The sequence below is a fragment of the Typopeltis vanoorti genome, chromosome 8 (assembly GCF_054136105.1).
Source record: "Typopeltis vanoorti isolate ZY-2024b chromosome 8, IOZ_Tvanoo_1.0, whole genome shotgun sequence".
NCBI lineage: Eukaryota > Metazoa > Arthropoda > Arachnida > Uropygi > Thelyphonidae > Typopeltis > Typopeltis vanoorti.
Genome location: NC_143556.1, coordinates 23,829,710 through 23,843,611, shown reverse-complemented (window position 1 = coordinate 23,843,611; position 13,902 = coordinate 23,829,710). Strand labels below are relative to the sequence as shown.

General features: G+C 35.1%; 1 protein-coding gene across 2 annotated transcripts in view; it reads left to right on the top strand.

Moving 5' to 3' along the window:
• LOC150103851 (carnitine O-acetyltransferase-like) overlaps window positions 1–13,902 on the top strand; it is a 323,106-nt gene that overhangs the window by 77,890 nt on the left and 231,314 nt on the right. For both annotated transcript variants that reach the window (XR_016548716.1, XM_090397151.1), the window contains exon 5: window positions 4,830–4,883. Coding sequence is in view for 1 of the 2 variants with exons in the window: in XM_090397151.1 (XP_090253277.1) it covers window positions 4,830–4,883 (54 nt within the window). In the remaining variant the exon portion in view is untranslated. The remainder of the gene's footprint in view (window positions 1–4,829; window positions 4,884–13,902) is intronic.

Below are 13,902 nucleotides of genomic sequence, written 5' to 3'. Positions count from 1 at the left end.
TCAAGAAGGCAATCTGTAATTTTTTTTTGAGAAGCCATTTAGTTTCATATACTGTTTGATAGTAGAGAGTTCTTTCGGTAACTGATGGGGAGTTGAACAATTAGTTCCAGCTCATTGAATTAAACATTTTATGATTCCTGTCTTTTGAGAAGAATAGTGTGCAGATTGTTGGAGAATGTATCGTCCAGTAAAAGTGGGTTTTCTATAAGCTGATGTTGTTAAATTACCTGATGGTGAGAAGACAAGAATAATGTCTAAAAAGGATAATTTGTTGTCTTTTTCATAGTGAATTTGATACGAGGGTTTAGCATGTTGATTTTAGATAAAAAAGTAGATAAGGAATCTAATTTTTTTTTTTTTAATTAATCTAATAGTGGTATTTACAAAGGTAGATTTTAAGAAACCACTGGCTATTACATCTATCTAATGATCTGTTCAGTATGATATTATAAATTAATTTTTTTTTGGATAATATAAATTATAATTATTTTATAATCGCTTTTATGATTAACCTTTTCTTCAGTGAAGCATAATGCTATTAGCAATTTAACATCACATGGCTCATATACTATTTTGAATAATTCAATTGTTTGCATTCTACCTTGTAAAAAATGTTGTTCATGTTACTGATGATAGTTTGTTAGTTTCAAATGGTTAGTTTGTTAGTTTCAAAAAGGCGTAGCCATAGTATTTAATGTTAAATACTATGGCTACGCCTTCTTTTCCTTGATTGTCATTGCCTGAATATAACATTTTGTGTTTATTGCTCAGAAAGATCTCACCAGTTTTTGTCTTTTTTGTTTTAGTCACCCCTGTTATGTCGATCTGGTACTTATCCAATTCCTCAGCTAGCTCCATTTCTTTGCCATTCAGGCTTCTTATGTTAATAGTACCAATCTTGAACTCTGGTGATGTTGAGTTGGGGCGTGTTTTAGGATTTGTTCCAGTAGCTGACTTTTCGCTGTTTGCCCTGGTTCCCTGCCGAAAACAACGGGGCCGTTGTTTAATAAGGCAATGCCCAGCCGGCATGAAATTCTGTCCTGTTGTACCATCATTTTATATTGTGGTTTAAGCCAATAAGAATACAATTTGGTTGGCTAAATCCCAAATTGCCAGCCCTTCCTCATTCGTTGAGTATCCAGGTAAATACCTAACAGGGTGCACCACGAGAAGGTTAGGATTGGACATTAGGTCAGAAGCCCTGGTCGATACTTTGTATTCCTTTTATAGGCTATGTGGATGTCTCCTTTCAGTTATATAGCTTTGACTCTTAAGCATCCCATCTTTAATTTATGTTCTTTTAAAGGATACAATTTGGCAGAAAATTTTAGTCCATACATCAAAACTCTGTTGTTTGTTTGATTTCCTCTGTTACATGTTTTATATATTTCCCATAATGTATAGCAATATACACTTCCAAAAGGAAGTGTGCTCTACATTGTGGGATACTAAGGCAATTAGTGTGAAGTCAACAGCCTCTGTATACAAGTAGCTTCGTGTGCAAATTTTGTTTGCTACACTTGGATAAAGGATTAAATAAAAATATAATTTCTGATTAAAAATAATTTACTTTGCAACATTAATCTTTCTACATAGGAGATATTTCAATAAAGTTCTGGTGTGATTAGCACAGCAATGTCAATCCCGAAATGCCCCATGCTTTGCAATAATAATTTTATTATTATTTTTTTTAATTCCACAGCTATTTCAACAGTTGTCTGCACACGACACCAGGATGCTTCAGGTTCTGCCCTCTTTCCTATGGATTGATATTGCCAGATCTGTAGTACAAGTCATGGAAAGTTGAAAAAAAAACAAAAAACTAACATTTAGCTCTAGCCCAAGTAAATGGACATTTTTCCATGGCTAAACATACTGAACACATTCATGACAAAAAATGGAATGAATTAGGGAATAACAAGTGAATGAGTTCAGTTGTTTTTACACTGAGGAATTTTTAGAGTTTGAAGGGCACTAACCTACGTGCAAGAAGAGTATGCTGTGATTGGACAAACTTGTATAGGGATAATGGTTATTCATTAAAATAATGCCTTGAATGAAAGTGGGAATCTAGTTTCTTGTGTTCTGAGGTGATGCTAGTAATAATGATTATGGCAAGTGTTGAACTCTGAATGGTCTTGTAACTTCGTATCAAGAGATCATACAGATTTCAACAAGTACAACTTAGCATGTTGAATTGTTCATAGTAGAAAATACTTGCATTTGGTAAAATTCAGATAATATTGTGTTTAAAGTGTAAAATATTAAGGTAATAAAATATAACAATTAGAAAGTATCAGTTTAGAAAATTATAAAGATGCATAAGAGATTTGGAATTGTATTATGTTATTTAGAAGTGTTTTGTGAATTATAACTCAAGATTTAGTATTGTACATTGTAACTAAAATATTCTACTGAGTTAAATGTAAGAATGGGTCCAAAGGTTGGTATGGTTAGTGTAAGCGCCTGAGGCTGTGTGATACTTGGAGCAGGTGTGCATAACAACAGTCACGTGATTTCCTGCTGCAGAAAAAAGTGCCGACATCATTCAGAGTTTGAGACTAACATAGTATTGCACAAGGTGTTTCAGGAGCGGATGGGCGCTATGGGAGGCGAAATATAAGGGATTGCAGGAGGAGGAACAGGACTTTTTTTCCCGGGATCTCGTGGTCGTAAGGAGAAAGTCGAGGTAGCTGGTTCCAGGCAGAATGGCGGGCGAGGATGCGTGGCAGTGGGAAGTTTGAATCGAGTAGTTCCTGAATATACGGATGGAGTTTCCAGCAAGACGAAGCTACCGCTTTCATGACAAGTGGGTGCTGAGTCGTCGATGTTCCCGTGAAGTACTTAGATAATGGAGATAGCCACTGTGTGTATTGAGGATAGTCACTTACCAGAAATATAATGCCGCACGTTGTCCAAACAAAGAATCGAGTCTCAGGTACTTCAATGACAGTATCAGCCAGCAGACCCATTCAGAAACCATGTAAAGGTAATGTAAACGTTTTATTATTTGTAATTTGGAAGCCTGTGAGTGAGTGAAGAAATTTAGATGCAAGAGACTTGATAAAGCAGAACAATATCAACTAGTGACTTTTAAGTAATTGTTCAATTAGGCTTGAGCCTGACATTGAGATTGTTAAGATGAGTTTGATAAAGTTGCAGAGATAAGAATTGTTATGAGTGTAATGTGTTAAATGACGATTAAGTATAAGCAGTTTGCCAAGAGTTAAGATATTATGTGCCTGGGACAAACCCTGAAAGAAACTAGCTTTCCTAACTTAGTATTTGTAAGAGATTGCAATCTTAATTAGTGTGAATTTATGTAATTATTTAGTGTATATTGAGGTTATAGAATAAACGTGTTCCTTTTCTAAACTGAGTCTTGCCTGATTAAGAGTGTCAACTCACCGCTCTAAAAATACGTACTTATTGCGGGAGGCTAAAATTAAAGTGAGAATTTTGGCCACGACTGACTGAGAGAGTTAACGGATAGTTACATATTCTGGGTTATTGGAAGTATCTCCCTGAGTAGTATAGATTGTTATTATAGAGCATCAACTGATGCAGTCTTTAAAATAAATAAATGTGTTTATGCTTGAAAAGGAGATAGAGCCAAGAATCCAGGTTTGTACTTAGAGTAATTGATTTGTGCATTTGAAAGGTGATAGATATGTAAATTTGCATATATAACGACACAACACAAGGAAGACTGAAGATGTAATTATTCCAAGGGAAGACATCTCATGTCTGGAGTTTAGATATTATCAAAAGTAAGATGGAAGGTGTACATTTTTCTGTGATATAGGATTGAGTTTTATTAGAGTTGAAGTTTAATAAGGTTATCTGATCTGTACTGAATATAATGATTTATTTTGTGTGTGTGGGGGGGAAGGCAACATTCTGAAACAGGTTACAAAAATGAATATGTAATATAACAATATCAGGTGATTTTATGACTTAAAGATATGCTACTTAATAATAAACAAAATGAAGAAAATTAATGCAAGATTACATTTAAGAAGCATAATTAATATTAAAATGAGCGTTATTAAAATTACTGCCATCCAGAGGTAACCCAACTTTGTGCATCACTTCTGTTGCAGAATTATTCACATCACTGGTGCAGCGAAAAATATTTTAATCTTCATTGGGTGTTTTAAAGTGGTAGTTATTATTCTCCAGTGTGCTACGTCCAACTATTTAAACTATGTCTAACATACTTTCAATTAGCTTAACAATTTTTCCTTAGCATTTGAAATATTGTTTCATCAAAATCATCCATTTACAGGTTGTTTCATGTAGATAAATGCACATGCAGAAAGATGTGATGAAATTAAGTGCTGTTCACTTAATCTAGCCAAACATGCCTAAAAATACTTCTCCCTTCAGCCTTCGTAACACTTTTCTGCAATACCTCATTCAACATGATTACTTATGATTATAGATTGAATTTTTCAAAATTGCATATACAAATGTATATTTGGGCTTTAATGCTACACATAGTTGCAAGATTTATCAATGATACTGATAACTGACATTTAAGAAATATGTACTATATATTTGATATATGCATATTGTTTAAAGGCCTTAGATTTTTTCATCTGTAGTAATGCAGACGATTACAACAGATGGAAGGATATATTTAAAGTTGATTTTATCCTGCTTTTTTTATTGAAAAATATGCCACTTAATTAACAAAGTTAACATTTAATTAATTGGTAAGTAAGCAAAAAAAATTTTGCTATAAAAAATTGAGTTACATACAGCTAATGAATTAAAAAAAAATTCTCTAATAGTCGTTTGCATCACATTTACACTTCCCTTTTCAGATTTGCTGCAAGACTGATTGCTGGAGCATTGGACTTTAAGAATATGATTGACACGTAAGTTTCAAATACTCTATATCACAAATTTACTGTGAAGTCTGAAAAGCATCAGGTCAAGCAGTGTTATAAAGTTTTTAAATTTTGATTTTTTAAGTGGATGCATAAATATATAAATAGCAATACAGTTACACCCCGAGTTACGTGAGTAATGCATTCCATAAACTTTATGTAACTCGAATTTTATGTAAGCCGAATTTGTAAATTATATACATACAATAAAATGTTCAATGGCTGTCCATACTGCTGTCTTACATTAATTTTTTTGCCATTAATCAGATATTTTTCATTTTTGGGGTGATTAAAAAAAATTCAATTATAAAAAAAATTATCAATTGTATTTGAATAATATACATACTGTAAATATGAAAGTATGAAAAATACATAATATAAAAAAATATAAAAACAAACTGAAATATTCACTTTTCAGATAAAAAAAAAAAAAAGTCTTGTGATGGCTAAGTTGGCTGTTCTAAGGAATGCTGTTCTGCAGGAAGTTTTACACCTTTTGATGTTGAAGGCTGGGTCGTCTGAGTTGTCATCTTGACTTTGTTGTGAACAGCATCTCACAAACATGTTTAGAGTAGATTGTGGGGTCACATGCTTCTTGTCCTCGTAGATGGCCTTGTGGCTAACATTTTTGAACCACTCTCGGTGTTTGGATCTATCAATTCTAATTTTGCTAATGCTTTAAAGGTCGCAATAACACCTTGATCCATAGGTTGCAATAGTGAGATAGTTCTAGGAGGAAGGTAAACAACTTTTACATCAGGATGAAAGTCATCCAACTCTTCTGGGTGACCGGGGACATTGTCCAGGAGGAGAAGCACTTTAAATGGGATTCCTGCCTTGGCACAATATTCCTTCACCTGGTGAACGAAGTGGTTATTGAACTAGTCTCCGAACAGCACACGTGTAACCCAAGCCTTGGTGTTGGATTTCCAGATTACAGGCAGCATGCTTGTGTCAATGTTATTAAAGGCGCACAGTCTCTGGAGTCTCTGGGAATGGTACACTGTAAGTGGTTTAAGTTTTAAATCCCCTGAAATGTTGCCGCCAATCATAATAGTGATCCGATTTTTTCTGACCTTGAATCCAGCATAGATTTTTCCTCTTTTGTAATAAATGTCCATGTTGGCATCCTCTTCCAAAACAGAGCCATTTAATCAATAATTTTGCTCAGGAAAATATTCCCCCTTCTCAATTATTTCTGCCAGAAGTTTGGGAAATCAGCTTGCCACGTCTGTATCTGCACTTGCTGCCTCACCCGTGATTTTGATGCTGTGCAGATTTCTACGTTTCTTGAATCATTCGAACCATCCAACACTAGCTTTAAATGTACTCTCCACATCCGTGATGCTGGCCTGCTCTTTTAAATCCTTATATAAGGACATTGCCTTCTCCTGGATAATCAGTAAGCTTAACAGTATCTGCTTCTGTGTCAGATCATCGAAGTGAGACAACAATTTCTCTATCTCTGATATCGGGCCCAGCCATTTCTTGGTAATAATTGTACCCTTCAATGCTACCACACCCTTTGTGCTTTCAACTATACAAACTTTATTCTTCACTGTTGAAATAGGTCGATTTTTTTCCCGAGCTATTGTCGATAGAATTATCCAGACTTCATACATACAAATTATTTTCAACTTTTCTTCTAAAAGTTGTACCATCATTTTTTTCTTCTTTAAAACACTCAGCTACTGAGTGTTCTAAAGTAATTGCAGACCTTTGTTTTTTAGATTTATTACCAGCGCATTCAGTTTTGCATTTCTTTTTAAGGGTAAAAAAACAACGAAACTAGCAGTGATAACAAGTGACTAAGCTAACCATGTGAGGGATCTACTACTGTACTGCAGTAAGGTTGTCAGACACACCTGCGTATAGCCGCAAATGTATTCATACACGCTAGTAGATTTATTACGTAACTGAATTTATGTAAGTTGCATGTTACGTAACTCGGGGTGTAACTGTACTTAGGTCTGTTGTATTTTCTTTTCTGGCACATTGTTGATCCAGAGGGTTCCAACCATTGCTTCGATGTCATTCCAGTTATTGTAGTTATGCAGTAATTCATTTATTTAACCTAAACAGTATTGCATGTGTTATTAATATCATCAAAAATATACATATTTCAGCAAATAAGAATGGCTATTACATAGCCAAGTAGGCATTATTATTAAAATAGGTATATTTTTGATGATATTAATAACATGCACTGTTGTTTAGGTTAAATAACTGAATTACTTCATAATGACAACAGTATGGAGTGCTTAAGGGTCAAAGCTGTATAACTGAGAGGAGACCTCCACATAGCCTTTAAAGGAATGTGGAGAACTGACCAGGACTTCTGACCTAATGACCAATCCTCACCTTCTCGTGGTGCACCCTGGATGGGCGAACGATGATGGGCTGGCAATTTGGGATTTAGCTGACCAAATTGTATTCTTACTGGCTTAAACCAAAATACAAAATGATGGTACAACAGGACAGAATTTCATGCCGGCTGGGCATTGCCTTTATTAAACAATGCCCTCGTTGTTTTCAGCAGGGAACCAGGGCAAACAGCGAAAAGTCAGCTAGTGGAACAAATGCTAAAACATGCCCCAACTCAACATCACCAGAGTTCAAGATTGGTACTATTAACATAAGAAGCCTGAATGGCAAAGAAATGGAACTAGCTGAGGAATTGGATAAGTACCAAATCGACATAACAGGGGTGACTGAAACAAAAAAGACAAAAACTGGTGAGATCTTTCTGAGCAATAAATACAAAATGTTATACTCATGCAATGACAATCAAGGAAAAGGAGTAGCAGCTATAGTATTCAACTCTAAATATATCTTCTAAATCCCTCAATTTTTTGAGGCTATAGAGAAAGCAACTGACACAATGAAAAAGGAAAAGTTGGTCCTTGTTGGGGATCTAAATAGCAGAGTAGGAAATGATTGTCAGACACAAAAATATTTTGGGAAAATTTGGAGATAAGAGCAAAGCTCAGGACATGGACTGGTTATTACTAGCACCATGTTCCAACATGAAAATGTGCACAAATTCACATGGAGAGAAGAGGCAAGGAATAAGAAAAGTCTCATTGACTATGTTATTGTTGATAGTGATGTTTTTTCCCTGGTGCAGGAGACCAGAGTGTACAGTGGATTTGAAATTGGAAGTGATCACTATTTAGTCTTGAGCAGGATAAATTGAATTTCATATTGAAAATATGACATGTAACAAAATTTTAAAGCGAATAAACGTTGAGCAGCTCTCAGACGTGAACTGTAGAATGAAATACACAAAGCTTATTGAAGAAAAAATGAAAAAGTTTGAGAACAGGAACCAAACCTTGGAGATTCAGTGGCAAGCCCCAAAGAAAACACTGAGTGATTCAGCCAGAGAGGCATGTGGTGAGGTTGTTTGCAAGGATAGAAAAATCAGAATTCCATAGTGTACACAGGAAGGTAAAGAGGCAGTGAAGGAAAAGAAGAAAGCATATCAAAAGTCTCGCAAATAAGTCAGCTTGTGCTCTTTGAGAATACTGAGACAAACGTAAGAAAGCTAAACACTGTAAAACTAGCTAAACAAAAGTCATAAGAAGATTTTGGTAAGAACATGGAAAATAAATATCAAGAAAGTGGCAAGATATTCTGGAGGTTGATGAAGAAGCTCAGAAACGAAGGAAAGAAATGCTGTAAAAGGAATTAGAGATGATAAAGATGACATGAAAACTGGAGAAAAAGATATCTATGAAGTTTGGAGAAATTACTTCGAAAAATTGCTAAATGAAACAAGCAGTGATAGCACAGTGATTAAAAAAACACTCAACAGGCATAGTCAGGAATACATATCCACACTTGTAGAAAAAGCCATCAAAGGCTTGAAATGTGGAAAGGCAGCAGGAGTAAATGATATTCGACCAGAAATGCTGAAGTATGGAGGTATAAAAGTTAGCGGCTGCACTGCATAGGTCAAGATTCCTGGACAGAGGGACAAATTCCCAGTGATTGGAGTAGAGCTCTCATAGTATCCACATATAAAAAGGAAAATAAAACATAAAAAAGTGAAAATTACAGTGGTATTTCCCTACCGAGTGTTCCTGGTAAGATACTTGAGAAACTATTGAGAAGAATTGTGGAAGAAAAGCTTGGGGAAGAACAAGCTGGATTCAGACCAAATAGAGGCTGTCAGGATCAGATCTTCACTTTATGACAAATAGTTGAGAAATCATGGAAATATAACAAAGCTCTGTATTTAAGTTTTGTAGATCTGGAAAAGGCATATGAGTGTCAAGGTGCCAAGAGGGGAGGCTATTCAAAACAGTTCACAGACAATTCATCGTGGGGAAAAATCATCGGATGGAAAACTCATTGAGAGGAAAAATCATCACAGGGGAAAATTCATCGAGAGAAAAATTTATCACGGTGTAAATTCATCGTGGAGGAAAATTCACCGAGAGGAAAATTTATCGCAGGGAAAATTCATTGCAGGAAAAATCATCGCAGAAAAAATTTGCTGAAAGCGTTATTTGCTAGAAAATTGAAGTCAGTTTGGTTTAACATGTGTTATGTAAAGGTGTGTGATATTTGATAATAAATTTGTATTTCAGAGATACCGTGAACTCCGATGTCAGTATAGTATTGGTTTAGTTTTTTTTTTTATGTTTCTTTTTTTTCAATAATTTCTAGATTGTATCTGAAAATAAATAAACCATCATGTATTATATTTGTAGTGTTTTTTAAGTTTTATCGCATTTCAGCACATACTAGTAATGAATGTATCTCTCAGATACATGCGACCTAAGCTGCAATTTTTTTGATCCTCACTTCCGCAGGGTTAATGTACTTATGTACCTATCCTACCCGCACCACGCCTGATTTTACTTTTCAAAAAAAGAAATTAAAAAATTTCGCATATACCTCACACATGAAAAAAAGGTACATGCACATTGGGGTGATAGTAACTGCTCTCGCGCTAATCAACATGCCCTCCCCAATAGCCACTATATTGCAGAGGCAAGAAAAACAATTACTTTTATTGTTCAATGAATAAGGTATGAGCAGTCTGTGTGATATATTTCTCAACAAATAGTGTAATTATTGACAACTTGGATAAAAACGACAATAATGAATGAATCACATGTCCCCTCATACAGAAACTATGCTGTATAGACTCAAGCAAAACCATATGGCAAACACAGTATCTAATTAAAAACTATTGTTATTAATTAGATGTGTGTGAGTTAGAAAAGCAGCAATGAAATTCAACCAAATGTGTTAAAATTCATAAACGTTTTAAAACTAAAAAAAATATATATAGTGAATGTTGTTATGGCAGTTTCACATATGGAATTCGGTTGAAGAGAGTTAGCATTTCAACTCAACTTGCAACTTGCTTTTATCTTTCTATTGCACGATCTTTTGTTAATACTGCACCAATCATATGCACTTCTTAATAACCTGTCATTGCTGTCTGTTTCGTTTTAGGCTTAATTACCGTAAAGGGAGAAAAGTCACAAAACAGAATAATGTTCCGGGGCCAGGACCCAGAGAGCCCCACCTGAATTTAACCACTGGTTCCCAGATTATAAAAGCTGCTGTGTCACTACTATGTTGGAGCTGCTACTGTGAATATATTCCTGCTTAGATATTTGAAAGTGAAGTTCTGCACTGGAAATTTCAAAAATTTCCAGTGCAGAACTTCCAAAAAGCAGAAATGTATTCACAGTAGCAGTTCCAACATAGGTGAAACAGCAGCTTTTATACAAATTAAACAGTTTTACGGCACGTGTTTTCAGAAGTCCGATCCCCGACATTTTTTTCTTTTGGTAAGTGTTTAAAAGTTCGAAGTTTAAGAACCAATTTATAAATTAACGACAGTTATTGCACAATGCCTCTGGAATTAATTTTAAGCGAGAAGAAGAAGCGTAAGTTGAGTGATAATGGTCATTTATTTATAAAAGACAAAGAAAATGAAGAAAAGATTTTTTAGAAATGTGATCAGTTGCAAAAAATGCATTGCCATGTGCGTATTCATACAGCTGGCAACAACATTATCAAACGAATTAACCAACATAATCATGCTGGTAACATGGCACGGGTTGAAGCAGTGAAGCTACTTAATGAGATTAAAGATCGAGCCCGTACAACTAGCGATGGGACTCATCGAATTATCATGGAAGCATACATAAAAATATCTCCTGCCGTCATCGGCCAAATGCTGAGCAATGCCTCTGTAAAGAAGTCTATTCGAAGAACCCGAAATCAAGCAGGACAGGTACTACCAAATCCAAATTCATTAAATTTAATTATTCTGCCTATATATAAAATCATCTACAGAAATGAAGAGTTCCTTTTGCACGACAGCAATGATGGCCGCAACAGATTGCTGATTTCTACTAAACAAAATATACAGTTATTGTCGCAATCGACAACATGGTATGCAGATGGCACTTTTAAAACTACTCCGCCTCTTTTTGAGCAGATGTACACAATTCATGGCATTATAAACGATAACGTGATTCCTGCTGTTTATGCATTGATGCCTTGAAGAAATGAAGATGCATACCGTAGAGTTATAAACATGTTAAAAAACTTGGAACCAAATTCGTCATCAAATTTAATCATGACAGATTTTGAAGTGACTTCGATAAATGTGTTCCGTGAAGCATTTCCAAATAGTCAGCAAAAAGCTTTCTTTTTTCACTTTTCCCAGTGTATATTTTGCAAATTCAAGCAAATAGTCTTCAACAACGATTCGAAACTGATTCCGAATTTGCAATAAAAATGCGCATGATATCGGGAATTGCTTTTGTGCCATCTACAAATGTACGTGCCTTTTGAAGTGTTATGTGAAAATAATGACTATCCTGCCGAAGCTCAGTCTGTTCTGCATTACGTAGAAGACACCTGGATTGGCAAACTTGGAAAATCACTTTGTCATCCACCTTGCTTTCCCCATGCCTTATGGAATTACCATGCTGCTCTGGAAGGGTTACCAAAGACAACTCATGCGAAGCGTGGCATCATGCGTTCAGCGAACCAATTGGTGCTTTTCATCCGACAATATGGAAGTTTCTAAAAACTTTAAACGATGAGCACCATTTCAATGAGGGGAAAATAGAGCAATATATAGCTGCCACCCAACCTCCTGGTAAGAAACGCTATCGATATACTGCAAGAAGACTTCAGCTCATCGTTAGTGATTATGAAAATTGTGAAACTCTTGATTACTTAAGAGGAGTTGCCCATAATTTTTTATTTTGAAAACTTTGTGGTTGTGCATTCACCTTTTTTGTTTCATATTTTTTTTTCTATACTGCTCGATTTTGAATAGTATGAAATAAAAAGTGTTCCTTTTCATGATCATCAAAACAGTCCTTTTCAGGACTACAAATATTGATAGAGAGATGCCTGATTGTACTGATTCCAGTTCCTCTTGAAGATAAATTTTTAAGTTGTTTTAATAACAACAGAATAATAATGCTCCTTCAAATTGGCTAATAGTACAATTTTGAAGGAATAAAATAAAAACAGAACATCATGACATTCATGCCTTCTAGGTGCAATACTTGTTTTAATGTGTTTTAGCGGATAACAAACAATTCAAATAATCTTAATTTTCACTAATAGATTTCATGTTATCTTTTCATGTATAACATCGTTTAGGTGTTCATTTACCTCCTAAAAATAAGTCTCGATTATTACAACTGCTGATCATTATCAGAAATCTGACAACAATCAGCAGTTAGTTGAATATTGCTATTCTCCATAAATATTCTAAAATATGGTGCTCTTTCTCCCTCACCATCCTATCCCAGTTCTGTAACAATTAATATTCCATCTACAGAGCCTGTAGATGGAATATTATTTGTTACAATTTTGAAGGAATATTATGAATAACTTTATACATAAATTATTAAAAAAATTTTTTTTCCCTCATATATCCGTAATTAATTTTCCCCATGATTAAATTTCCAGCAATGAATAGTCTCCGCAATGAATTTTTCCTCATGATGAATTTTCTCCGCAACGAATTACCCCGCATCGAATTGTCAGTGATCATTTTCCCGCGATGAATTGTTGCCGATGAACTGTCTGAACACGATTCAAAACGCTACAGTTATATGGTGTCAATGGGGCATTATATCAAGCAATACTTAGTCTTTATTTAAGTTGTGAGTCAGCAGTTAGAATTAAAGGAAGTACAGGAAGATGGTTTGATGTTAAATCTGGTGTCAGACAAGGATGTACATTATCCCCTCTGTTATTTATTATCTATATGGATCACGTTATGAAGGAAAGTGGTATTAAACCTGATATCAAAGTTGGAGATGTTAATGTCAGCTCTTTGCTTTATGCAGATGTTGTTATACTTCTAAATAAATCCGCTACAAGTCTGCAAGATTCCCCAACTAAATTGAATAACTGTTGTAATAGATATGGTATGAAGGTCAGCAATAACAAGACAAAGGCAATGAAAAGGCAGAAGCATTGAAAATGTCAACTGCGTTGTGAATGGAGAACCTGTGGAACAAGTAAAACATTTCAGCTACTTAGGCACGATTTTTAGTGAAGATGGTAAAATAAATATGGAAATAGACAACAGAATCAACAAAGCTGCCATGGTAGGAAGTCAGTTAAATAAATTCATATGGAATAAGAGAGAAATTAGTCGGAACTAAATTATCTGTATACAAGACAGTGTTCAAACCAGTTTTAACTTATGGATCTGAGAGCTGGGTCAGAAGTAAAACACTTGACCAAAGACTAGAGACCACAGATATAAGAGTCCTGAGAGAGATTAGGGGCACGAACAGATGGCATCAATGGCAATATCATATTAAAAACAAGGATATTAGGAAAGAACTTGACCTTGTCAGCATCCAGGAATGCATTAGCAGAGCTAATCTCAGGTGGTATGGTCACATAAACAGAATGGGCGAGGAAAGATTAGCAAAACAAGTGTTCTCTGCCAGGTTGGCAGGAAAACAACCCAGAGGAAGACCATGATATAGGTAGA